The following is a 27,793-nucleotide window of genomic DNA, read 5'->3' as shown; positions in this document are numbered from 1 at the left end:
ATAGCTTCTGGTAGTAGAATGGGTGATTGATTAATTTTAAAGAATTTGGCCTTTCTGATGGCATTGCCCCAGTATTTTTGTTGGGACACAGATAAACCACACTTATCAATATAGTGGCTCTCAGAGCCGAGATTCGAATCCTGTACCTTTCAAATACGGGAGTACTAACAACCCAAAAAAGGACGTTGACCTTACAAATATTGAGTTTACAGTTCTGTTACACCTGAACTTGAAAGGTCACCCATCCACCTGTTCTGTTCATATCAAATGTTGCTGCAGTTGTCAAATTGTGTTGTACAGATTAGGTCTAGTCAAGATATTACAGTTGTGTGTTAGTGAAATGAACTATAGTGTTCAACAGCGGGTTTTTATGTATGATTCTTATGTAAAATACTCATCATGGAAAAAATGTGTTCAAAAGTTTAGCCAAAAATATCCTGGTTTTACACTGCCAAGTAAATCAACAATATACAGAATAGTGCGACAGGTTCATAGAACAGGTACTGTGCTTGACAAAAAGAGAAACCGAAGAAGGCATGTTTTGACTGAAGAGGTTCTGGACGATATTGGTGCTCAATTAGAAGCCAACCCAAACATATCAATGCGCAAGGTGGCTTCACAATGTGGAGTGTCAAAAAGCTCAGCTCATGTTGCAAGAATTCTTTTAAATAAACAGTCTCTGGATTGTGAAGTAAGAAGTTGGTATGTTGTCATTTTTCAAATGTGGTTTTTGTAATTTTTCATGTCACATTGTCAATAATGTTCATTTATTACAATGCTGACCATTTTTTTAAAGTTAATGATACTACAAATAACACTCTGCACAGTCAGATTCTTGTTTTTGTTAAATATTTACATTAAAAATGTTTCATATTCATTAATTAGATCTGTTTTGTGTCATATACTGATCTTTTCTACAATGAACCATATTTTAGATAAATGACAGGTTGATCTGAATTCAGTATAAGGTAGGGGTTAAATTAAATTTTCCTTGCATCATTACTGTAGATATACTCTAATATTCCAAGTTTCATCAAAGTCCACTCAGTAGTTTTGGAAATGTGAGTATAATATGGGTGTGGGGACAAGTGAAGACATTAGATTGATTAAGAGAGTTCAAAACATAGGTATTTGGCAGAAAATTTTCTCTGTCAAGGACTTTTCACTGTTAAAATAAAACTTTACAGCATACAGAACTGTAATTTCTTATTTTATATTGAAGCACTTTATCTCTGCAGGTCCACAATGAATGCTCAGCATAACAAAGACAATTGTGTTTCTGCAGACTTACTGCAAGACAAAACAGAAACACAAACTGAGCCACCTGCAGAGATTGCAGATCCCAGGGAACATGAGCAAAGTATGACTGATGTCAAGATGTCACCAGTTGATTCTATAAAGGTATGTGACAATCACAATTATGGTGGTCATTGCCAGTTTTCTGAGACTTATCTGATATACATGACATTTCAAGAGTTGGCTCTACTCACATCTTCAAGTGATTAACTGTCACTGTGCTGACTGATATTTTTGATATGATGTAGTGGTTAGCATATATGCATAGTATTTCAAAGGTTTTGGGTTTCATCATGATCTTTGCCACTAGTCTCAAAAATAAAAGCAATAAAAACACCCATTAGTATTATGACAGCCAGTCTCAAGTTCTCAAATGCAGTGAAAATATCAGCATTGTGGGTTGTAACACAGTGTGGAATCGGTAGATACCAACATTTCAGAGGAACATAATTTCTACAGCTTCAGGACTGCATATGGAAGCACTATGTTCCTTTGAAATGTTGGTACATTATCTATCCATAAGTGTTATTTATCTATGGTGCTATGACCCGGAAGACCAACATCTCAGTCTTGAATAATGAACCAAAGACATGCACATGCCTTCAGAGAAATTTGTAGGTGCAGAGTGAATTTTTAAAAAGCCATAAACTGTAGGGTACTTATTTCTTATTTATATTTTAGGTTTATTTCAAGACTCTGACACAGTGATAATGGAATGGCAGTGTATGCTGAAATAAAAGATACAAACAACAAATGAACTTTGTAGGAGCAAGGGTGTATTCATCATGAACCCACTTCAGTATATACACCACTTATAACAATCAGCTACTTGAAGGTGGTGTGTCAGTATTATAAAACAGTGTTACTCAGAACAAGTTCTGTGGCATAAAGAAAGTTGTCTCTTTTGTGAGACTCATTACTCTTCCTTCATCGTTTTCAAGTATCAGTCATTACAATATAATTTCAGGATGTTCTAATAATTTTTTAGATATTTGTAACAACAAAGATTTGTTTGTGACTTTACATTTAATAAATGCAAAATGTAAAAGAGAATTGCACTGGAATCTGAACCCATACAACATTTCCAGAAATATTTTATTTTTCTGAGCACAAACCTTTTATCCATGTCCTGAGCTATAGATCTTAATTCTTTGGGGAGAACCTAAAAAATATATAATGGTCTGAAAGATGGGAGTGTTTGAATTTCCCTTGCAGTCTTTACAACATCAAAAACAGAAAACGTCACTGCCAGCATATAATGTAAGCTCATATAAATAACACAAAATTTCAGATATTACACATTTAAATTTCTTAAAATATATGAAAATGAACAAACACCCCACAACAGACACTTGTAACTAAGACCCAACAGCTGATAAAACAGTCATACACAATTTTGGCTAAAACAGTATGGAGCTATAAGTTTTCATGTGTGTGTTTTAAGTGGATGAATATATGTCATATTTTTATATAATTTAATAATTTTATAACTTTGACATAATTAATTATTAATGACAGTATTATGACAAAACTAATGTAATGCACAATTTGTGTTAAAATCAAAGAAGTATATGTGAAACAGCCTAAAGATGACTGTTATGCCAGGATGTATCTATTCCTGTAACAAAAAATAGTTGTGTTAATGGAATATATAAAACACCTATTCCAAAAAAAATATACTTGTGCTATGTATCAGATATCCTAGAATAAAGAGAATCCAGTGATAGATATAGAATACAAGTAAAATTGTATGATGTTAGTAGAGTTACTTGCATTATATAGATTACTACCAAACATCAGACATAATTTTCCAGATCATTCAATGCTTCTGCTTGTAACATTATGCCTCAAATTAATGCATCAAAGAGTCAAGTCATAGAATCACATAATTATAAGGCAACTTTTCATATTCATGTGACCAGTATCAATATATCTGTTATTAAACAGTTGTGAAACACCGCTGATTTGTAACAGTTTCACTTCCTTGGGCTTTATGTGAAACATGAAGTTACTGATCCGTACCTTGTACCAATTTAATTTAATACCTGTATATCCTTGCAATTTTCAATTGTAAAGGAAAAGCCTAATTATTAGTAATTGCGATATGTGGTGGAACAAACAATATTGTTCAAGGTCACTAACAAACATTAGCATTATGGGGAACCCCTGTGGTTTTAACAGTACATGAAGGATGGATGTTTTTCTTTTGAGAACTGGGACATCTAGTAAATAGTCACACCAACTCAGGAGGTCATAAGTGTTTAGTATGATGATGTGGTGGACTGGAGCAGTACTTTTTCTTGCTATTATGCATGTGATGGCAGATGATCTCATGGTTTTCACTGAAGAACCTGTTTCTGCCACTTTGAACTCTCAAGAAATGGAAGGATTTCATAAACATTTCAGAAAGCATTCCCATAGGATAAATGGTAAGCTTGTTTTCTGTTTCAGATATGTTACAATACTTGTAATTTCCAGTAATTTTCTAATGATATGAAAACTTTTAACTGAATTATGCAAATATTTAAATATATGGAAATGGTGGTCTTTAAAAGAAAGAATAATTGTAATGATGAATTAGGATGTGGAAGCGATCACAGCTTGAAAGTGCCGAAGAAAATCACAGAATCCTCTTTCGTGATTGCAAGGAGATAATCACACAGCAGAGTTAGAAATTAATTTTTCATGTACTTCATTAAATATACTCCACATCAAAAGATGTTAATATAAAGGTTTTGTAAGATAGGATATTCTACCAAAAAATCAAAGCTAAAAAAACATGCAACTTATAGTACAGGCCACGAATATAAAATTTGATCAAAATACATACGATACTTTTGAAGATGAAACATGCAAACTGACAGATGTAATCTCTTACAATTATTGTTTTAATTTTATTTACTCTGTAAAGAACAAAAAATAAACATAAAGGTAAGAGATTAAACATTTTTTTTCCAATACAGAACAAAGCATATTTCCAATGGGCACACCACATGTGAAGTTAAGTAATTCATATTAAACCCTAAATGGTAGGATGCACATAAAAAATCAAAGCATTCACATATCTAATTGTTGGAACAGACAGATCAGGTACTGGGAGCAGCTCATGTGTCTGTATATCTACCTCTAACTGCCAGACTATACCAGCAACAGATGGGTCAGGAGTCATCGACATTCGAATTGTGACAACGGTAAGAAGACAATGAGAAATATCTTGCTTTTTAAACTAAGACATTGTCTTATGCAGATCCATTAGATTTAATGTGACACTCTTTGCTTTTAAAATGGATGCAAAATCTAACTGCCCGATCAATAAACATGCCAAGCTGGGTTATACATAATCAGATTATGTGAGAAAGAAATGGTTCTCGGAATAAGGACCTCACAAAATTATCTATGTTACTTAGAGTCAAATAAGATAGTTACAGATATCATGTGGACTGGGTATATCTGCCTCAGAACAGGACAAATTGTAGGATCTTGTAAACACAGTAATGAACTATCAGGTTCCATAAAAGGCACATAATTTCTTGACAAACTGAATGACTATTAGCTTCTCAAGAAGGACTCTGCTCCATGGAGTTAGTTAATTTATCTGGGTTCCTCTTACTATGTAAAGTTGCTGTAAGCTGGTGCTGTAACGTAAAATCTTCCACAGCCGCCATCTGGTGTGACATGTACACAGCCTCTTGTATACTGCTGCTACACCAACCAGCCACGAACATACACATGTGGGACTAGAACTCCAATTCCCCTTGCAAATATAAAGTTGAAAACAGGACAGGTATGTATTGCTTTAAAGAACATTAATATTTCTGGGTGATGGTACTATACAGGTGTAGGACGTACTGCCAACATTTCAGGGATCCTTAATGTCTCCATCCTCATGGTGAAGTGACTACCCAGTGGCCCATGCTGATACAGGTCCATAAGGTGGCTGGAACTGTTCAGATTGATTTGTACCACTGAAATGCTGTAAAAGTCTGAAATCCTATATACCAGTTGCATTATTTCAGGCAATGTTTGCTGAATTCCCATGGTCAGCAATAATTCTAGGACCTGAAAATGACTACATTGGAGGAGGCGTACTTGTGGCTCCTCACCATGTCCTCACTGCAGCACACAAAGTGGTGTCATATGTGTAAGTACAAGGAAACTTACAATGTACATACCGTGTAAACAAAGGAAAAAGGGAATGTCATGAGTCCACCAGAATAGCAGTCTGTAGTTCCATTAGTTTTAAAGTACAAAGTGTGGAAACTTGTACTCCAGTGAGTATATATGTTTTCTTAATGTGTTCTTTGTATTTTGCATAATCTCAGTTCTGCAATATCCCCATTTACAGAAGCAGATAATAAATATTGCAGTTCTTTCTCTAGTTATTGGCTCCAAGTTTTCATTGTATTATGTTCTCAGGACATTGTTTTATCTTTTACACACTTTGTTTTCCCATAGGAACTGTCCAGGTGTGAAGATACGTCTGGGAGACTGGGACATTACAAGGAACATAGAACCATATAGTTATCAAGACTATGAAATCTCTAGTGTCTACATTCACCCACAATTCAATTCTGCTAATCTGCAGAATGACATTGCTATCATTAAACTGTCCCAACCAGTACCACTGGGGGTATATCCTAACATAAACCCAGCTTGCCTGGCACAACAAAATGCTGTTTTTACAGGGGAGAGGTAAAGTATAGAATTCTCATGCACCACTTAAAAAAGATAAACTGATGGAATGACAATTTCATTAATAGTGACCACTTACTTAAAAATTGATACTGATATGCACAATTTGTGGTAATCTTTGATACCTAAGTTAAATTGTGAAACAAATCTAAATAATTTTCTCTTACCAGTTGAAGTATCTTACATTCATGTCTTGTATCAGGTGCACTGTAGCCGGATGGGGCAAGGATGCATTCGGTCCTAACGGCCAGTACCAGAGTATACAGAGAGAGGCAAGGCTTCCAGTACTCAGATGGGCAGACTGTCAAGATAAGTTACAGGTCACACGTCTCGGTTCACAGTTCCAATTCAACCCCACCAGTTTCATTTGTGCAGGCGGAGAAGAAGGCTATGATGCTTGCACAGTGAGTCACGGTGACAATATTTCATACGACCACAGTCCAAACATCTTGTTCCAATTTTACTATTCTGATAATTACTCATATTAACATTCATCTAGCACTCTTGTTTCATATTCTGGAAGTCCTGGGATCAAATTTCAGCAAAGAGGTATTTTGAGGTTTTTCATAATTGTCCTCAGTCCCTCCAAGAAAATACTGGATAGTTCCTTAAATCAAGCCACAACATCTTTATATATCTTTTCCAATTCACATTATTCATTAATTATTCTATCATTTAATGTTATATTGCCTGGACTACTGACAGCATTGTTACATAAATCATAAACAAACATTAATGTTGTTACTATCCTGTATTTATGTTAATTAATCATACATGTGCTTGCTGCATAAAATGTTTCTTCGTTATAAGTCAGTACCCTTCAGAAAAGTATATTTGAATTTGCTTCAGATGGAAACAATTTACAGAATAATGTAAACCAAATAAACATTCATGATTCAACCAACAGACACAATTCCTACAAGCAATCTACTATAAACGACAAGATCAAAATAAATAATATTATTAACCTGCCTTATTTTGTGTCCTTCTAGGGTGATGGAGGCTCGGCACTGGTGTGTGAAATGAAGGGCCAGTATTATGTTGCAGGCATTGTTGCTTGGGGCATTGGATGTGCAGACAAAGGTGTTCCTGGAGTGTACGTCAATGTACCGAGCTACATGAACTGGATCAGTCAGAAAATATCAGGAACCTAGTTTTACCTGAAACAGTTCAGAATTGCTCAAATTACAAAGTATTTAGCCTTCAACGGCATCTTTGGTGTTCACACACAAATATATATTATACAGTGAAATCTCATTAAAGAGTAATTTTCAGTATGTAATAAATGTTAACATAAGTCTCCTAGAGACATGTAAGCTTACCCCATTATGTGAAAAGAGAATCTTAATTAATCATGCTTCATTTTATCTCTCATGCAACTGTTCTTACCTTGATATTATACATAATACTCTAAAATTATGTCTCTATGTTCAGTGCAACATAAAAAATAATTCCAGACACTAGAAAATCTTATACACTTTTATTTTCAAACAGCTTGGAAAGTGACTTCATTTCCAAAATAATAGGGCTTCATTTGACACATTTCCAAGGTATAATGCATAGTATGTTAAAAACAAACAGTTCACCATGTTATTTTACTATTAGCATGGTGACCCTTTTGAACACACAATTATTTTGTTTCACTTTTGAATGTAAAAGCATTGAAATTTATAAATTCAAAAGTATTCTTTAGTATGAGCAAGGCAAAACCAGTTTCTGCTCCAAAGAAATACAAACCTAATGCAGGGTTTCCACCAGATAAAATTATACATTTTATACAAAAATAGTACCAAGACAGCATGCAAGACAAATCACCACAACTTCCAATCTATACACCACACACTGTGAACACAAACTAATTGTTCATAAAGCACTCATCTGTTCTCTTGAAGCATTGTGTTAACTTTATTTGTATGGAATAAATAAAAATGTCTTTCACATTGTGAAACATCAGATCTTTAAAATATTTTATTTTGGGTCTAGGATGAAACTCAGTCTTATTTTTTATAGGAAAAACATTACTTCAGGGGCAAAGCAATCACTTTGAAAAATGAAAATAAAAAGTCTTCTGACTTACTTTCGTGGTTCAGTGGTACTCCATATACACAGCAGAACAAATGGGATAATGCGCATCATTGGCCATCTCCAGCCAGCTAATTGAGGTTTACACTCACAGCAAGTGCTCGGCTGGTTGAAGCTAACTAACGATGTGTTTCTCTGATCACTTCTTCAATGTTACAGTGTACGGAGTACCAGTGCACCAGAAAAAGTAAGACAGAAGACTCTTTATCTTTTGATTTTCAAAGTGTTAGCTCGGCTAACACAGTAACATGAACAATTTACCCATACATTACTTCAACACATATCATACAGACAAATCATGTTAACACAGCAACCACACAAGATGCAGATTGCCCTAAGTATATCATGCCTTTATATCACAGAAATGAGCCAAGTATCCTCTAACATTAAGAAAGGTATATAGTTACACACCACGGAATCACATTCAATGTGTCTACAATCTGGGAAGTATGAGAGCCCCAGAAAATTACAAAAATGTTGGAGAAGGCAGAGACTCAAAAACCACAACCGTCCAACCTCAATTAGGTGTCTTACCGAGTAAGTTACTTTGGTTTCCTCTTAACCCATTGGAACAAGGTACTGTTTTTTATAAAACTGCAGAATTGGAAGCCTGTATTTATAACATGTTTCAGTTAGAGAGGCTTATTTACTATGTCATTATCTTGGGAACAGCCATTCATATGTGACAACATATTTACCTCTACAGCTCCTTTACAAATATTTTAAAATTCAATCAGTGTTTAACTAAAAGTACCAAAAATTATTTTATTATACAAGGAAAAAATTTAAATGTTAAATATGCATTTTGGACACATGATAAAGATCCATGTTTCTCTAGTCCAAGTAATATGTCAAATGCCAATAGTTACTATGGATTGAAGATAACTTCCATACTTCATATGTACTATGATATCAGAATCAGTGTGTACATGCAATACATCAATAAATACAGACATACAACAGTACTGTGCCTTTTTTCATCACACTGTATGTGCTTCTCATCATACGTGATATTTATCTGTTAATTTATCTTGTTTTGAATAACATACACAGCTCTTAGTAATAATTTTTATAATGAATTTTGATTAACTACTGTATTTTTATGTTCATGAAAATGTCATATTTTGAGGATTATATCAACAATAATTTTCTTTGGATGGTAAGATGTTTTATATGTAAGGCATGTTTGAAAACTAGAAGCAGAGCACTAAGCTATGAGATGCATCTCAGTAATATAACCAATAACTATTGGGCATTCAGAAAATTACTTTACATGTGGCAAATATATTCATAAATATAGGCTGAAGATTATACAGTGCTATACACCAATGGGTTAAGTGGTTCCCAGACATGTTGCAGAAGAGGATAGAGTCCATTAAGCTGATAGCTCTGAACTAGAGATACACACTGAAGTACCTCCTTACAGAATCCTTTAATGACAGAGTGCTTAAAAATAAATTGTGAAGTACATTTTCTTACACATGAAGCTATTCTCAAAAAAAAAAAAAAAATGTACTGTTTTCTCTTTGTATTTATGTTACTGTGGAATCCTTCAAAAGATGTCTTCTGCCCTGTCTCTGTCATGTGTTATTTTACATTAAGATCAATCCATTAACTACTACTATTCATTCTTCTAAATCAAAAGTGCTCTTAAAATTCATTAATGTCACTACTGCTTACATTACAAAGTCTGAAAACCTTCTGTATACTGTCCGTAATAATCTAATATATCTAAAGTTTTATTATTCACAAAATGTCTTGGATATTTAAAATGACAAAGGACCACAGTCTGTTTCTACATACAGATATAGCACCAAAGGACTGTATGTGTACTTGTGCAAAGATTTACAGCTAAATTCTTAACATTTGTTCTAAAAGTATGAAATTATAAAAAACACGATTGAAAAATTATAAACTGTAAAGGAGTACATAGAGCTTCTACATGCGTTCTTTGCACCTTGGCAATCTAAATGCTCCTAAACTGTTCCAAACAGCTTTGATCACTAAATAAATATAACATAAGATTTTAATATTAATTTTTGTCTGTCTCTTCTACTGTTTCATTTGTTTATCAGAAAATGTTTTGAATATATTTCTTTCATTTCATGTTTACATATTGCAAACTATCTATCAACTCCTAATGTAATAGCCTACGTCTGTCAAATTTAACTGCAATGTGGGAAAAAAATCAAGTTCTGAAAGTAATGACTCTGGTAGCAAGAAATGCAAATGAGGCCATGGTGACACTTTTGGTGGGGTCTGGCAGAGTCTGCATTTGGCAGGAATCTTGCTTCAGTCTCTCTGAAGGGTGTGTTGACATTTAGTTTACCTTATACAGAAATTTCATAAATATTTTCAATGTGATTTGGAAAGGGAATTTTGCAATAAATTGTATTTCTGTTCAACACAAAAAAGGTTCATTCCTCTCAGCCTGATGGTCCATACTACGCTAGTTCTACAGATGAAATATGTCAACATTTTTCATACCCTGTTAATTTTAAAGACAATTATTAACAAAACAAAGCATTTAATAACTTAATTAGACAAATAACCTTTTACCTTTATTGGTCACGTGTCATAGCTAAAGCACTTTTCGACTAGCTGTGTCTGAAGAGTAACGTGGCTAAACCATACCTAAGGCAAAGTTTGACCAGCAGCTCTACACAATGGGTGTTTAAATTCCCTGTTGCCATATAATAGGGATTAATTTAAATTTTATAATTTGTATGTTGTTAATGTAATATAAAAGTAAGGCGGATAAGGAAATTTAGTGTAGTTCAGGAGCTGTCATATGATCAAATCCTGGACAAGTCAAAATATTTTTATTGCTTGTCATTTTAAAAATCTTACAGATTATTATTATTACTAATAGTAGTAGTAGTAATAATAATAATAATAACAATAATAACAGTATTATTTATGTTCCTCTCAAGTAAAACTTATTATTTTGAGATTTTCAGTGGCAACCATATCTTAAATTCATAATTTCTAAAAGTTCTTTACACAGACTATAAACAGTACCATGTTCATGATCTGTCACCACATCAAATTTCAAGTGTATAGTAACACCACTGGTTCATCAGTTAATTAAATCAAAACAAGGAAGCTAAACACAAGTTTCATGTGGCCAGTCATTATACATTCTAGAGGGTCCAGTAGAGAAGACTGATGATTTTATGTTGAGTAGTATACGACAATGTAAGGAGTGCAGAGGTTTTGAAGGTCACAGCTGTGCACATGCGACAATGTAGTTCCAGCAAGATGGCGCATCACATTACATACTGTACAACTGAATACGGTGAAGTTGCATGAAATGTTTCTCCACTTAATCTCATAATTTTGGGGACATTATATGTATCATACTTATTTCCAAAATTTCTGTTACATATTAATGTGCCACTTTATATTAGTTACTGAATGAAACAATTTATTCACAAATCAAAAAAGTCAGTTTTCTCTGCCAGACCCTGCACAGAATAATTAATTTAACAAAGGCTGTTATTTTTATAAAAAACTGTTAGTATGCATCATTTCAGTACCTTACATTAAGCGGTTCTAGTGTCACTCCCACCCCACAAGTTTATGAATCCAGCATGGTACTACCAACTGTCAGAAATTAAATGCATGACCTGGTAGCCTCCAATGGCATAACACCTACAATGAATTTTATCAAAATCCATCTAGCAGTTCTCAAGTTGAAACACATAAAAGGACTGGCATGATCATATATGTTCATTTTATGCACACTGTGGAAAGAACGCATAATAGAAACTAGAGTGAGCATGGTTTGATACACCATAAAAAACATTAATTACACACCATAAACTACATTTCATTTCCTAATCTTATAACTATGTACACTTGGGTAAAATACAATTATAATCAATACAAAAATAAAACAGAATAAACATAATATTGAGGATTCAGGACCTGTACACTCTTTCGCTTAGGTGAGTTATTATCTCGAGTATATACGTATGTACACATTATGATACAAAACAGCAAGCAAAGAGGCTGGTCACTTTTTGTTGGACGTATCAGATGAAGCAATTTGGGCAGCTAGGTCAGCAAACTTAGCCATGTAGTCAATACTGTTTTCACTCATCAGGCACTGCAGCTGAGCCTCCACCTAAATGAAAGAAAAAAGAAAAAACTTCTACTGGAAGTATGATAAAGGCATTTCACTATATCAGATGTAGTAGATATGCCACTATGATTTGGTTGCCACAACAATGCACATAAAAAGAGGATATATTAGTTCAGCGGTTCTCAACTTTTTTAAGACTGAGAGCCACATTCACCCTTTGTTATCAACTCAGAAGTCACAAGGATAGTTTATTAGAAATTCAAAAATTATTACAAGTACTACTTACTCATAATTGAAAACAGGCCTACCATTCAATTTTCATTAACAAATTATAAGCTGGCGCTTGTTCCCTGGCAGGGGTAATGGATTTTTCTTCTAGCCTCTATGTCCAGACCATGTCCGAGGCGCACCCAGATTCTTATCCAATGGGTACTGGGGTGGTCATCACCCTCTAATCATGAATAAATAGGAGCTATACCTCCTCTCTCTCTCTCTCCGCCCCCCACCATGTGCCTCCATGGCATGTAGGAGGGTAGCTTTCCTATTTACTTAATGTGTCTTGTCATCTGGTAGAAGTTTAATGTTGTTTCAGAGTCGGCTTACCTTCTTGTAGTGCCTAGGTTACGGAAGTGATGAGATGTACTTCTGCTCCCACAATTTCATGGCATGGTGCATAATTATTCAAAGGAAACTGCCTTCAGGACATTATGCTTTATTAAGCACAGGAACAATTTTAACTTTTACTTACATCTGAAAATAGCCTTGTATCTTCTGTGTTTTGGACATTAGTTGCTGGTTTCAGAGGTGACTCCAAATGCCCCAGGAAACTACTTAAAGAAAAGTCTGCAACCTGAAAAGCAAATAAACTTATTTTTACACACATTCAATGCAAAATGACAAACATGTTTAACCAGAATATATTTAATGGATGTGGGAAACAACTGGAACTGAACATTATATCTTCCAAATGAAATATTTCTATGGCCCTAATAATACAAAAGATTCAAAGAACCTACCTTCGAAGTTTTCTCCTTAAATTGCTGTTTTGTATATGTAAATATTATATTACATATTAAACTTTTCCTTCTATAGTATGAAATGATGTGTCAGGTATTTCTCATCCACCCTCTATACATATAATATAAAATGACAGCTGTATCCAATTACTTATCAAATACTTAACCAAGATAATGGTATAATTTTTTCTGAATCAAGTGCATTGTCATTATTTTATTGAAATAAAAATTTTCTCCAAATTAAACATATACAATTATAAACTTATGCATTTAGAAAAATAACTATTGTCTTTAGGGCAACAACACTTTCATATTAAAATTTAACACATTGTGGTGCGTATTTACCATATACTAATACTAATTATTCTGTGACCTGGTTTAGAAACCAGACTCACATAGAAAATTACCTCTGAGTTCAGCCATTGGTTGTCTGCTTCTTTAAGAATCCGCAAAGGACTACTAGGAGGAGTCACTGAGTTCTGAAATCCTTCTTCACTAGGTAGCAATCCTGATACACAACATCTCAGGTAAATAAAAACAGTTACATAACAAATAACAATGTACAGTACATAAAATCGGGTGGCTCCAGTTCTCATTTAAATTTGGATTTTTATTGATTCATACACACAAAACATCATCTAGCATATTGGTAGATGAAGAGCATGACTCAAGTCATTCATTATTCTATTACCGTGAAAATGGAATCACACTGTTACTGTTTTAAGAAAATTTGGATTTTTAAACATTTCTTTATGTTCCTAAAACCTGTTAACGTGGAACCATGCCATTTTTGCACTGGAGCCCTCAATTATGTAATATAATAGTACTCTAGACATTTTATTGTAAGACTCAACCATGTTCAATCATCAGATTCAAGGCTCTGACCAAATGGTGTATTCTGGCCCCATCGCTTTTGGCGAGTTTATCTTCTTACTTATTTTCCAATATTAATTTTCTCTTGAGTCAACAATATGTCTTAGGGACATGATTTTCTCCCAACCTTCCACAATGTTCTAACCTTTTACTTCTATGTGCAACATTAGTAATCAATAAATCCTGTTTAATAACTTCAATCTGACTTTCCAGAGAAATGTACTGTACGTATACTTTGCGAACATTAATACAGTGAAACCTCGATGCATCGTTTTCGGCGGGGGTGGGAAATAAAAACGATGAATGCGGGAAAACGATAGATGCGGGAAAGCATTAAAATTTTTAAAAAAAAACAATGTTTCTCTTTCAAAGTTACTTCTTTTTACCAAAAAAGTCTTTAATGGACAACTGGTTTGTCGAAACTTTACGTTTTAGGCCAAACAGAGCCCTTTCCACGTTCAAAATGTTTTCTTCGTCACGTTCACTAATATTATGCGCATAAAAGAACGACTTCACTTTTGCCAATGCAGCGTGTGCTTCGGCAAAACTCGGGCTCGCATTCGTCGTTTCTCCCTCTTCCTCACCGCTCCCTTCGCGGACTATAACAGGAAAAATGGAAGTACTATTACTGCCGAACTCAACGAAACGTAGCTGTAGAAGACACGATATGAACCAGAAGAATGAAAAAGTTTCGCTCGCCTTTCCTTTGTACTTATAATAAAAGCATTTGTGAAGACATTCACACTGCACATGCCATCTGGCATCGCTGAAATGAAATATGAGTGCACCCAAATTAAAATCGTAAAATTTCTGACAATGGGCACCGCCATTCACTCCAATTATCACCCCTGCACCGCTGACCCCTCATTCCAAAAGAATCTGTGCTGGTTGGGCGATATAACAGGTTACCGCTACTGTGTATTCCAAAAACATTGTGCGTCTTTCGGTATTAATTTATCTCAAAAATCAGCATTTTAAATTCTCAGAAACGATCATTGCGGGAAAATTGTGGGCCGGGACTAAGATTTTTGAACGATCGATGCGATAAAACGATAGTTCGAGGAACGATAGAAGCGGGAAAATGTAACATTATTTTATATGGGATGTATTCGGGACCGAACAAAACGGACGATGCATCCGGGAAAACGATAGTTCCGGGAACGATGGATAGAGGTTTCACTGTATTTTGACATTTTGATAATCAAAAGCAAAATTTCCATTGCTGGAAACCTAATTGTCAACCAGCTGTAGACATAATAGAAATAATCTAGATTGGTTTCTTAACAATACAGACAACAATGTTTCTAGACATTGTGTTCCACTTTTAACTGATCTTAATGTGGCAGGAGGAAGGATGAGGAGGGAAACTTCTTCACACATGTTTACTGGATCAATACAGTAATTTTAGGAGGTTAAATGCTTGAGGCACACTAACAAATAACAAAATGAGATGGCATGGACACAGTTTCTAATTAAACAAACAGAGAATTCCAAAGAGAGTTTTGAACATGAAAGTAAAAGGAAAACACCCGAAAGGGAGACAGAGATCAACATGGAAACAACAGGTTAGAAAAGATACAGAAGATCACGGGAACAAACTAAGGAGGAGTTGTCAGCAGACAGAGACAGATGGAGAGGCTTGGTTGTCACATTTAAGCCAGAAGTAATATTCAGAACACCCACCTTTAACAAGCTCCCAAAAGCAAAATGTCAGTACATGATGATGCTGTGAGGCTGATGACTCACCTACAAAGCTAGGTTGAGCTGTTGCTGAAGAATCTGGCACTGAGGCATCCAACAGTCGAGTGCTGCCTGACCCAGTAACTACAGCAAGCTCCTCGCCAACAGCCGAAGGAAGGGACAGTTCCAGCAAGTTGGAGATGCTTGGAGGAGAAGCCACTGGTGTATTCAGAGGTAGAACAGATAAGCCCAGTGGTACATGTGACTGGGTATTACTATCATCTATGCTGCTTCTATCACGATGGAGTCCCACTGTAACAGCACTGCTGCTTCCTAGCACACTGTGATGTAAATCCATGCTAGGTCCATGCTGTGGCAGTCCCACTCCAATATTGTTCTTTCTTCTGACCTGGTGTATGCCTAACCTGTCATCATTCCCACTCACAGCACTGTGCAGGCTGCTTTCTGTTGTAGCATGGCTGGTTCCACCCTGATGTAATGCGACTCCACTGGCACTGTTGCCACATACACTTTGGTGCAGTGTGACAGGAGTGACATCTGAAAACCACGTAACTTAAAACAAAAACACCTTTTGGTTCCTTCACACTGATGGTGGAGGAAAATACTTATGTTGTGTATTAGTCAATATTCACCTGATTGACAGACTTTGAGCATCAATGCCATATTTCATACCGACACTACAAATATTTTCTTTCTTTCTCTATATGCTTAAAGGGTCTCAATACACTTAATATAATTATGAAACATTTAGCCTGTTAGAGAACACAGAAGTATAACTAAGAATCTTAAATTTTTCATTTCTTTCTTGCAATTGGCCCTGTTTATTTGAAACTGCTGTTCACAATAACAAAGCAATGCACACATACGTGCCATACCCTAACTCTGATGAACATATTTTATACATGTAATGCATGTAATATTTCAGATTACATTACCTATGTTTAATGCCTTTGAATTAATAAGAAACTGATTTCTTTCACAAAATGGGGTCAGTATATACAGGTATGGCAGGAAAAAGACTTCAACAAACTAAATTCAAAGCCATTCATGATCATTCATTACACACCTTGACCAAAGTATGGCAACCTACCACTGTTATTAGAGGGCACCAGTAAACATCCAGTATTACTTTTGTTGGATGTAGCTGGGAGGATGTGATGATTTTTAATGGGGCGTGGTCTTAGTGGAGCAGGATGGGAGTGTGACTGTTGACTGGTTGTAGCCACTGTTGCTTCAATGGGCATGAATTCTCCTGACAACTGGCTTGTCTGTGGAATAACCTTCAGTGTGACCATTGCATGGCCATTGGGTGCTTTAGGCAAAAGTGGAAGCATACGCTGCACAACCACATTTTTTGGACGAACTGCACGCCCTCGGCGATTACAGTACCGTGGCCGAAATTTCTGTGAAAAAGAAAAGAAAAAGAGTTTTATTAGCCTGACACACGGTCCATGACTGAAGATGACTGTCTTCTGGATAATGAACCACGTAGTCTGGTAAAAGTTGATTAACACTTTACAAGTGCTTACTAATTCCATCATTATATACTGATCTCAAGTACATCAAACCTAAATATCTTCACCAGTCCATAGCCCACCTTGTTCCTTTGGTGCTGACATGAATTACATTGCTTATTAAACCTTTGCCGTGTATGAACACAGCAGAATTAAATGTATCCTGCTAAGCTTAACATACCAAAAGACAGTACATGATGGACATTAAAATTATCTAAGGGGTCTGATAGCAACTGAATACAATGAAATTAAATTGAGCAGTAAATGATTAAGACTCGAAAAGTTTGGTCAGAATAATCTGTTGGCATAAATTCTTAATAACAAAGCTTCTGTACTTACATCTAGCTGTGCTTTGAAAGCATCAGCAGTGCCTACTTTGGACAATGGTTTGAAATGGGATGGAGCAAGCAATGGACGTCTGAATACTCCATCCTGCATTGTCGTAACACTCACGCTCACAGCAGGATACACCTGCTGCGCAGAGGGATGGCTGCCGCCCGTAGCTTCATCCACCACACTTCTAACAAGCGGAGGCCTCCGAATAGGAATAGTGGACTTAGAAGTTACACCACAAACATGACCACATGGGCACATGACCTACACAAATATTAATAACATTAATATATACCTCCTATGCTATTAAATGGATGTGATAAAAAAGGAGTAGTGGAAGGACAAAAGAGTGGAGTAACAAAAATTTGTGGGATAAGCAGACAACACAGTACATGGGAAATGAATTGGGGGGGGGGGGGGGGGGGGGGGGTTTGAAGAAGAAACTAAATGTGAAGATACTGGATTAAATGTCAGTTTAGACAAATTCATAATAATAAAAATAAGTTATAAAACAATGGCCATGAAAAAGTTAAAATAAAATAATCATGAAATGAAAGAGGTGGAGAGCTTTAAGTGCAAAGGAAGTAAATTAGAGACAAATGGAAGTGTTAAAGAATGAATTACAGGAAAAGTTTACTAATTACAAAAAAACTCTAGAAGACAAAAATGCTGAAGAAAGAGAATGCTTACTTAAAAGTTATTACACATCCAAATTAGTATGTAGATCATAAATTCAGTAGACTAAAGGCAGCAGAGATTAGAATATTTAAGAAGTACAAAATGGAAAACCAAGAGAGACTAAATAAAAACAGAAAATTAGAGAATCTGAAGTTTAACGCCTTGGAAGGAAAAATAACAAATACTTATGAACTAGAAAAAGAAAGCAATCACCGCTTGTTTTTAACAAGCTATCCCATAATTTTCCCAGAGGCACTGAGGAAAACTTTAAGAAAACTGCATAATCTTATATATTATTATTATAATTGAATTGAATTGAATTATACTGTACATATTTAGTTCATTGTTTGTTTGTTTTTGTATTGTTATTCTTAGTGCTTGGCTGTTATTGGCCTCTTTTGGCTGTTGCCAAGCACTCTAATAAATGAATTGAATTGAATTATCATCTGCCTTTACACAACAAATTACAACTTACTGTCTTAGTATTCAGATTTGACATACTCACAGTGATGAAAATGTCATGTTAGTCTTCTGGGTTGTAACATCAAATGGACTTCTAGGTAGACAGCAATATTTTGGAGGAAGTTACTGCCTCCATCTTCATGGTTGAAGACAAAGACACTGTGTTCTTCCCTGTCCATCTCCAATCCCTTTTTAACCACCAACTTCCCAACACTCCTCATTTCAGCCCTGATGATAGAGGCAGTATGTACCTCTGAAATACTGGTATACAACCATAACACTACATGGCACAACACCACCTTTTTGTGAAGCATTCCAAGATGAATGGTAACAAAAACTGGATATGGGATCGAAGGATCTTGTGACAGTGAAGATACCAATGTTTGTATTCTGGGCTGTAATGCACTGAAGATAGAGACAGTACATTTCTCTGAATAACCGATATCTACCTACAAGTTTGCGTGGCCTTACAGCCCAGAAAACCAACACTGATAAAAACTAAATACTCTGTTGTGTTCAACCAACAATTCACTTACCTTTGCCTTTGAAAAATTGAGCTTGGCAATGGATATCAGTTTCTGCAAAGTTTCTCCCACAGAATTACTCTGCGATTCTAATGTAGTATCCCCTTCAACTAGCGCCTGCAGTGGCATTATGTTTGGAGCTGTTTCTGGAGGAACATTCTCCCACCAATATTCCATTTGCAGCTTTGAATCACTACCAAACTGAAATCATAGCAAAGATAACAGAAAGTACATTAATTATAAGTAAAAAGAGATTATGTTCAATTATGCTTTTAAAGCCTAGTGGTTAGTGTATGTACCACCTACTTTTAACATTTAATAACACTGTCTTTCAGAAAAAACAATTTTTGTATTTGATCTTTGTAATGGAGATGTATTGTTTTCTTGTGTGTGATAAGATCATTCAACAGCATGGCAGCCATGTAGGATATATGTAAAGCATCAAGGTAGCACTATACAGACCAACAAGAATGCACTTTTACAGCTCGCAGTAAACTGAGAATATTATTCTTTAGTGTAGACTAAAGTTGAATTTCACAGTGTACTCTAACACACGGACATTCAACTACAGTCAAATGCTGCAGCAACAGTGGTTAATGCAATTCAATCGAAAACTTATCGACTTCCTCACTAACACCTCACAATATGAAGAACTGACATACAACATATTCCTCATTAAGGTCTACAACAATTATTCTAAATCATTTAATTTGCCAAATACTTAATGACATATATATAAAAAAATTCCAACTCTCTGCAGTGTCAGGTCTATATAGGTTGTCTTAAAACAATAAATCTGCAATAAATAAAATTCAAGCTAGCAGGTTACACAAAGATTGAATTTCAAGATGACTACTCCATTACAGAATATCTTTCTCATTTTGTTTACACGCCGGCTGCAGTGGCCACGCGGTCTGAGGCAAGGTCCTCATGCGCCTGGCCGCTGGGATCGTGGGTTCGAGTCCCACTCAAGGCATGGATGTTTGTCCGCGTCCTTTCTCTTCCAGTCTGATGGATAAGGACTGGCCACAGAAGACAAGGCGAAACCACCATGGTACCTTCGCAAGAAAAAGCCCCGTAATGGGGCTGCCAACCAATCCTACGATTGATAACTAAGAATAACATTGTTTGCACGTTACTGATCATGATCAGTACACACCATGAGGTAAAGCTCTCCTATGGAAACAGCATTCGCATCTTCAATTGTCCATCCACCTCGTATCCTGCTGAAAACTTCTTCATTGTCATCAATCTTGGGCTCTGGGCCAATGCTTGGCTCAATCTTATTATTTACCACCTCCTGAAGTAGAGGCGTTTCTGCATCTGCAGGAGGCACAGCACTCAAGTTCAAACATCCAATACCATCTCCTGAAACAGTACACCTGCAGTGCATACTCCACATTCCAAGTTTCAAACACAAAAATCATCATGTTTACTAGTAGTAGGTTATATAAAATTACACCACTTTCAGAAAAACTTACACGCGGTTATACGTGAAGCTATCTGCGACTTCATGATTCTCCTATAATAACAGTAAGTTGGTTCTATAAATGAAATAAGAAAGGAAATATTCTTGCATATAATATCCACAGAAATTGTCCTAACTGAAAACAAATATTTCTCAGAAATAAACTATCACACATAATGCAACTAAGTTACTCTGCAAGATAAAAACAAAAACAACAAAACCTGAAATTTGAACCCACCATGAGTCAATCAAATGCTGTTCATAGCTTATCTGAACTACTTGACAAAAATCAAGCTAAAAACCAACCTCTGAGCTTCTTATCAGTGTTTCAAGTGGCTGCCTACCAAAAGGTCTCCTTATAAAAATTCTGTACAAATTTCCAATGACTTGCACCGAGTTACATATCCGAATCATTGCACCCTCCTTGACTAAACTACTCTTTTTTATGATGCTCGAAGATTCATTGCCATTCACAAGAGCCCTCTCTCCAGCCATATGAATCAAGTTCACATCACTAAACCCTGTTTCTTTAAAGATCCATTTTAATTCTATCCTACCATCTATGCCTAGGTTTTCTGCAACATGGAGGCAGTATGTTTCTCCAAAATGCTGGTATCTACCTATAAGTCCACATAGTATTACAACCCAGAAGATCAACATCAACACCTTCACTGTTGTCAGAACCTCAAATCACATAAATTTTATATCATACAAGACTTAATAATGATAAAACTTGCCTCCAGTTTGTAACAGATATAATGGTACCTGTGAGCTGCTGCTGACAGAGTATATGATTCACAGCCATATTGTTAAAATCACCATCAGCTCCAGAGATCATGTGATCCCTGCCTCCGTCATGGCAGGCTGCAGAACTGCTGAACACAGGATTATTGTCACAAGCATTGTCTAAGATACCACAACTGACAAATTCACTCTCAGAACACACATTCTCTTTCTGTTTCATAACTGATGATGCCGATATGGCAGACACATCGGCAGGTGTTAGCTTCTTTTCGCTCGAACTGTCAACCCGCTGCCGTTTCCCCCCTTTCCGTGATGTGCATCCCTTCCCACCCCCCTTCCCTGTCATGAAAGGTGCTGAGGTAGCGTCTGCTTGCCACTTCTGAAAGCGCTCTTCATACGAGCTAAGGCATAGACTTGAACTGGTCAGGTACTCGGTCAGGTTCACAGTGGGCAGACATATTTGAACTCCTGCACATGGTGCCACACGGAGCAAAGGCTCTTTCTCCTTTTTCTTGTCTTCTGAGTCATGTGAGATGAGATCACTGCTGCCAATGGCTGACAATAATTTATCACGCTGCGAGATAATGTCAAGGTCTAATACAAATACATCTCAGTTCCACACTCCCTTTTGCTAAATAAAACAATTCATAAACCAAGTCATTTTAAAATTACATCTAAAACTTATTCCTCCTTTGTGGGAAATTCTAATAATAGCTGATGTGAAGTTCTGTCAGAGTGGCCTTTCTGAATACTCATATGTGGCAAGAATGTATCATCAAGCCTCTGCTATACCTAACACAGCAGTGAATACTAAAATAAAATGTAATTTTCTGTGCTTAAACATACTAAAATGTTGAGTAGGCACTAGAATTAACCACTCTAAAAGATAAATAAACAAAACAGTAACATATGTAGTTACCTGTATCAGTAAAGGTACATTTATTTTAATTAAATATATGCTTATGTACATATATAAATCCATGGTAGAAGAAAAATTTATTTAGGTAGTGATGAGTTAACAGTTTTGAATGGATAGCCATCGATGGTCTGAATGTATGGCAGCCACTGGATCAGCACACAATAAAACAGGAACCAAAAAGAAGATACTGTAACAGTTCTTTGCTGATTAATTCAATGCCGTATACTAAATTTCCAACATTTTGTCTTAAGGATACATGCTTCATGTGCAATGGACGCCAGCGGTAGTTCAGGTACGCAAGAAATGAAGTGAGCCGTCTTTGTAAAGGAAGAATTGTTCGTATTCGAGGATTGTGGGACATAGCTTGGACTCTGCTCCAAGCCTCATTGTATCGTGGACGAAGCTCTATCGTCACGCGTGCAGGAAGCTTAAGATCCTCTTGACATTCTATAATAATAATAATAATAAAAAAAAAACGATGCAATAAATTTTACAGTATGAAAATTAAAAAATCAAGTATTTGTGGGAACACGCTTTGAAATAAATAAAATACAGGTAGTGAATGAAACATTAAAAAATTATGTAGTATGAGATATCTAAAGATTTTGTGGGCAGAGTTAGCATTCAATGTTCATTCACCGATAACAGCAATTACAGGACTATCAGTAGTGACAGAGAATGATACAAACGTGCTGGTGAATTATGAAGTCGGCTGTCTTCTGGGTTGTAGCACCATGTACTCTGGTACAAGTTTACCAGCATTTCAGAGGTCCCTGCTGCCTCAAACATCAGGGAAACGAGTGCTCATCTACTTCTAGCAGAATACATGGCACTATAACCTAGAAGACAGCCATTTTCGTACTCACTGCATGAGAATCTCAAATTCTACAACATGCACAACTGACAATATTATTTCAGAAAATTAAGTGCATTTCAGTTACTACAAAACCAACAATGTATATACCTTGTAGCCTGTTCAGCTTGCGAAGTGCCCGGCAAAGTGGAGTTTTAATACGAAGAGTTTTTCCTTTTATACGAATCTGTATTGTGCCCTTATACACCAGCTCATTGAGTTTCATGCACATGATCTTCTCTGTACAAAAACCAATCTTCCTGCGAATCTCGCCATAGTTGACAAGACCATACAGCTCTTTTGCGGCATTTTTCAAATCTACACATCAAACAAGAGATGACCAGTGAATCAATAATGCTAAGAATGTATTCACATATTATGACAGAAACACATTATTACATTAAAATTTTGCACCTCTGTCAGGAAAATGTTGACTATATATTTGTAATAAAGGTAAGAGATACAGTTGTCTCCGGAGCTTATCAAGCACCAAACTATAAAAACATACAGGATAATTTTTTTTTGTATATTCTTCTTCTGTTGGCTTGTTGGGAAATTTACTTTGAAGACACTACAAGGTTTACTTTAGTAATAACCATAATCTATGAGGATGTTACTTGTTACTGGTGTTTACGATAAAGACTACACAAATTTACTGCAAGTATTAATGCACAACACAAGCTGTTCAAACTTGTAACTGTGCATATTTGTGTCATCATTACTTGGCATCCAATGCAAAGATCTGGAATTAAATCTGAACAGTGTATTGTCTGGAGAAAGCAACTGATAAATTTGTCAAAGCAAAGGAAAAATGGGAATGAAATAAATTTTTTGGGAACAGTTTTCAAATTAGACAAGAATGCAAACTCGTGTTATTACAATATTAAAGAAGATAACTTACTATCAGAGAATATGAGATGCTTAGAGATCTTGTGCCATGTCCGGTAATAAAAGTGTCGAACTTGGTCCTTGTTCTTTATTAAGTGCTCACCTAGCCCTTTCTTCTTTGCCTTAGTTGCAAAATGATTTTGAATTGAATCAAAATCTTTACCATATTCATTGAGAGCTTCAAAGAATGTATTCTTATCTTCCTGTGACCACAGTTCCCAAGTCCGTTTCTTTGGCTTTGTATCATTCTGCTTGAGATCAACCTTCTCATGTCTTTCAGGTTTCTCAGGTTTTTCAGGCTTGTCTGGTTTATCATCAACCTTTGTTAGTTCTGCATGTGAAAATAAAAAAGGGCATGCAACACTTTTCATTTAACTTACAGGACTTCATAGCAATACCTAGACAATTATATACATACATGCTAAGTACCTGTTTTTCGAACATAATTAGAATTATACAAATTATGACATGAAATTTGATGCCAGTAGCACGTTTAATCTCTCGCTCTGATATAAATACCTAAACAGTTTGTGTGAGGTCAAGTAGCTATAAATAAAAGCAAAATAGGGACATATACATAGCCTACCAATTGTAAAAGCCAGTTAATATAAATCATCACTCACAATTCATATGCAATTCATATCAACATTACTTAACTTCATACAGATACAGCAGTGGCACTGATAGAAACAAAATATGAAACTAAAATAATTCAATTACAGTATGACAAAGGGCAGAGACAAATATTATACAATACACATCCTATGCTAATAAACTAAATAAAATCCAAAGACTCAGTAAAGCTTCAATATTTTTCTAACAACGTACTGGATTTCAGAAGTTTTATATTGATATTCCCAGTTCCAAAATATTATAAACCCATACAGATGCAACACATGCCAGTTCCCGTATATTTCTTGCTGAAATCAACTACCAAAAAGTGTATGATAAAGAACTAATTAATGGCTGAAAATGTAATACTTTCACATAACCTCAACCTGTCAACAGCTTTATACTGTAGTATTATGAAGAGGAATGAACAAGACACCTTTCTTATCTGCAACTACTGAGGTTACCGGTGTTGCAGTAGAGTCAAGTCGCATTTTCTTAGACACTCTTGCACTTGATCGTATTTGCAGACTGGTACTTGAACCAATAACTTCCTGGTTATGTGTGACTGAGCCCAATGGTTCTGGTTCCTGAAGTGGATTGCCAAATATTGACATTTCCATGGAATGATGCGCCAAACTACTGCTTTCGCCATGACAAGAAGAATCCATACTGAAATCATTTTTCGGAAATCACACTATAAAATATTTTATACCTGTACCACCATGATATACAATGGCTTCTTTCCAAATCTGTATGTGAAAAATACTTTAACCTTTTAAAGGAGGATAACAAATGTTCTACAATAATTCCTTACCATTAAAACACTGTTACATTATCAACAAGCTACGAATTCTGTTTGTTATACTGACGTCTTGAACTGAACAAGGGACTACTGGAGATGTCATGTTTACCCAGCCAACCTAGGATATCACTTGCAGGCATTGTACGAAATAGCTGAAATCTCGGTCAAGTGAGCACTGACGTATATTTTAAGGATGTGTTATAACATTCCAAAGCTATGACAATAAAATTAAAAATTAAAATCCATGTTTCACTGTCAGTTTTGAAACAAATAAACCTTTCAAATCTGTCGGGTACAACACAAAATTTCTTGCAAATGGCGGGTGTGTAATTGCTTGCCAACTACTAATTTCTCTGATCAAATTGCGAGACTTGATCATAAAACAGTTACCTTTTCGTTACCTTCCCTTGTACATGGAGTCTTCTTTTACTTAAAAAAATTATATATCTTAATATAGGTATCACTATTAAAACGCTACATAGTGTCAGAAGTCCGGAAAACTTCTTTCTGCACCAAAAATTGTAGTCCCTCTCAAAATCATAGTCCTGTTGCCAATTCACAATAATAAACGTTCTTGCCCTTTATCTCAAATGTATGGTATTAGATTGAAAATAAGTACATTATTTTCTTATACCTAGAAGTATATTATTTTGATTGTAATTCATATGCTGTTATGAAGCTTAATTAAATTCCGAAGACGTTTGTGTCCAGAACAAATCTCTTATTATGTTGACTAGCCTGACTACAGACATTAATGACAAAGGACAAGAATTTGGGGAAATATGTAAAAATTATAATTAATTGAGTTTATATTAGCTGACGTGTCTTTCATGTTGTTCATTTGTTGCATATGTGTTAAAATTCTATCATACAAAATTAATGCTATAATATGCAATCTTATCTGAAGCAAGTCACTTTCCTGCTGTCTGTAACATTTATACCTCACACATAATTATTTTATAAACTTTGTCAAAAGTTTACTACAGTGTTCTACTTATATTGGAACAGATGTGCAACTTATAGTCCAGAATATCTTGCTTATATACATAATAGTCTTTGAATTACCCGATCAACAAGAGCCATTACTTGCAATGATAAAATCTGAATAAAAAGTTTTCTGGCTAGTTTTTTTTCAATGCAAACTATGTAGACCTATTATGTGCATAAGTCTACAAACTTAAAGAGAAAGTCAGCCAAAATATTACACCCCGGACATTATTTTATAAGGAGGATTGTTAGTTGTATGAATGACAGTTTATGCAAATAAAATTATTTTCAAACTCACTTTATATTTTTACCAGAAATCATCCACTAGATATACATTCATATTTCATGTTTTTAAACCACAACCCAGCTTTGGCTTATTTGGCAAAAGAATCACATTTGAATTTATAATTTAAACAAATAATTTGTTGGTTGCAATTCTTCTCTTTTTACGTTATTTCAATTTTATGAACATCTCTAATGCAGCTTGACAGCAACTTGCCAAATTTCAGATATGCAAGGCATCTTGTCTTAATTTAAGACTAGCATTAGTCTGCTTTTTTAATTGCTTTGATACTGTATGTCATTTTCAGCAAGACAAGAAAGAAAGCTGTCATGATGTAATCAATTTAATCTTGTAGATTTTATGTATTGGACTGATAATTTGTACCTTTGGATCTCTTGTTTTGTATGTTATTTAATTATGTTAATTGCATTTTTATGATTAAATATTGTAAGCAGGGAAAAGGCATGGAAGGAAGATGATATATTAATAAATTTAAAGTTGACTTAACTGCATTTGTTATGTCTCTTGGAAATGTTTGTGACTTTTCCTTGGAAAGACTCAGGAATGTTGTAAGAGAAAATGGCCTGCCCCTGGCTGAGATATAAATTGGGTTTCACAAGGTACTGAGCGCAATGTTCAGATCTTAGCATGTCAGAAGTGACAGGAGATTGGAGAAAACTGCATAATGAGGAACTTCATAGTTACTCTTTACTAAATGTGAGGAAGATCAAGTCCAGGGAGATGTGGGCAAGGCTTATAGCATGCATGGTAGATTTAAGAAATGCATGCAAAAGACTGGTCAAGTGTGGGCAAGGCATATAGCATGCATGCAAAAGACTGGTCAGAAAATCTGAAGGAAAGAGATTGCTTGTAATACCTCGGCATTGATGGGAGAAATTACCAAAAACGGATTTTAAGAGAATTAGGGTGTAACGGTATAGTCTATATTCACGTAGCTCAGAATTGGGACCAATGGCGA

The 27,793-nt window shown here is 35.4% G+C and overlaps 2 protein-coding genes across 5 annotated transcripts; one reads left to right on the top strand and one right to left on the bottom strand.

Annotated features, from left to right (window-relative positions):
* The first annotated feature begins 285 nt into the window (after positions 1–285).
* On the top strand, positions 286–7,941 carry LOC110832615 (inactive CLIP domain-containing serine protease A3). 2 transcript variants are annotated; one of them, XM_087347652.1, is made up of 9 exons: positions 286–702; positions 1,286–1,401; positions 1,978–3,725; positions 4,378–4,487; positions 4,955–5,080; positions 5,313–5,437; positions 5,752–5,988; positions 6,191–6,392; positions 6,981–7,941. In XM_087347652.1, the coding sequence occupies exons 3-9, from the start codon at positions 3,563–3,565 to the stop codon at positions 7,140–7,142; spliced, it is 1,125 nt and encodes a 374-aa protein (XP_087203778.1). In that variant the 5' UTR covers positions 286–702; positions 1,286–1,401; positions 1,978–3,562; the 3' UTR covers positions 7,143–7,941. The 2 variants fall into 2 exon arrangements, with proteins under 2 accessions (XP_087203778.1, XP_021925453.1); XM_022069761.2 differs by having other exon boundaries at positions 1,239–1,401.
* On the bottom strand, positions 7,454–26,177 carry crm (cramped chromatin regulator). Of its 3 annotated transcripts, none has more exons than XM_087347644.1 (14): positions 25,935–26,177; positions 25,179–25,411; positions 24,144–24,461; positions 23,354–23,560; positions 22,646–22,836; positions 21,492–22,044; positions 20,418–20,623; positions 19,271–19,459; positions 17,601–17,858; positions 16,838–17,150; positions 15,793–16,284; positions 13,581–13,681; positions 12,906–13,007; positions 7,454–12,199 (listed from the first exon to the last, which is right to left on the bottom strand). In XM_087347644.1, exons 2-14 carry the CDS (start codon positions 25,408–25,410, stop codon positions 12,089–12,091), a joined length of 3,273 nt encoding a protein of 1,090 aa, XP_087203770.1. In that variant the 5' UTR covers position 25,411; positions 25,935–26,177; the 3' UTR covers positions 7,454–12,088. The 3 variants fall into 3 exon arrangements, with proteins under 3 accessions (XP_087203770.1, XP_087203768.1, XP_087203769.1); XM_087347642.1 differs by having other exon boundaries at positions 20,418–20,626; positions 25,935–26,176; XM_087347643.1 differs by lacking the exon at positions 25,935–26,177 and adding an exon at positions 25,557–25,874 and having other exon boundaries at positions 20,418–20,626.
* Positions 26,178–27,793: the final 1,616 nt, after the last annotated feature.

The sequence above is a fragment of the Zootermopsis nevadensis genome, unplaced genomic scaffold (genome assembly GCF_977971745.1).
Source record: "Zootermopsis nevadensis isolate Lab colony 2312 unplaced genomic scaffold, Znev_1.0 Znev_ptg000012l, whole genome shotgun sequence".
NCBI classification, from domain to species: domain Eukaryota; kingdom Metazoa; phylum Arthropoda; class Insecta; order Blattodea; family Termopsidae; genus Zootermopsis; species Zootermopsis nevadensis.
This window is presented reverse-complemented; position numbering and strand designations above follow the sequence as displayed.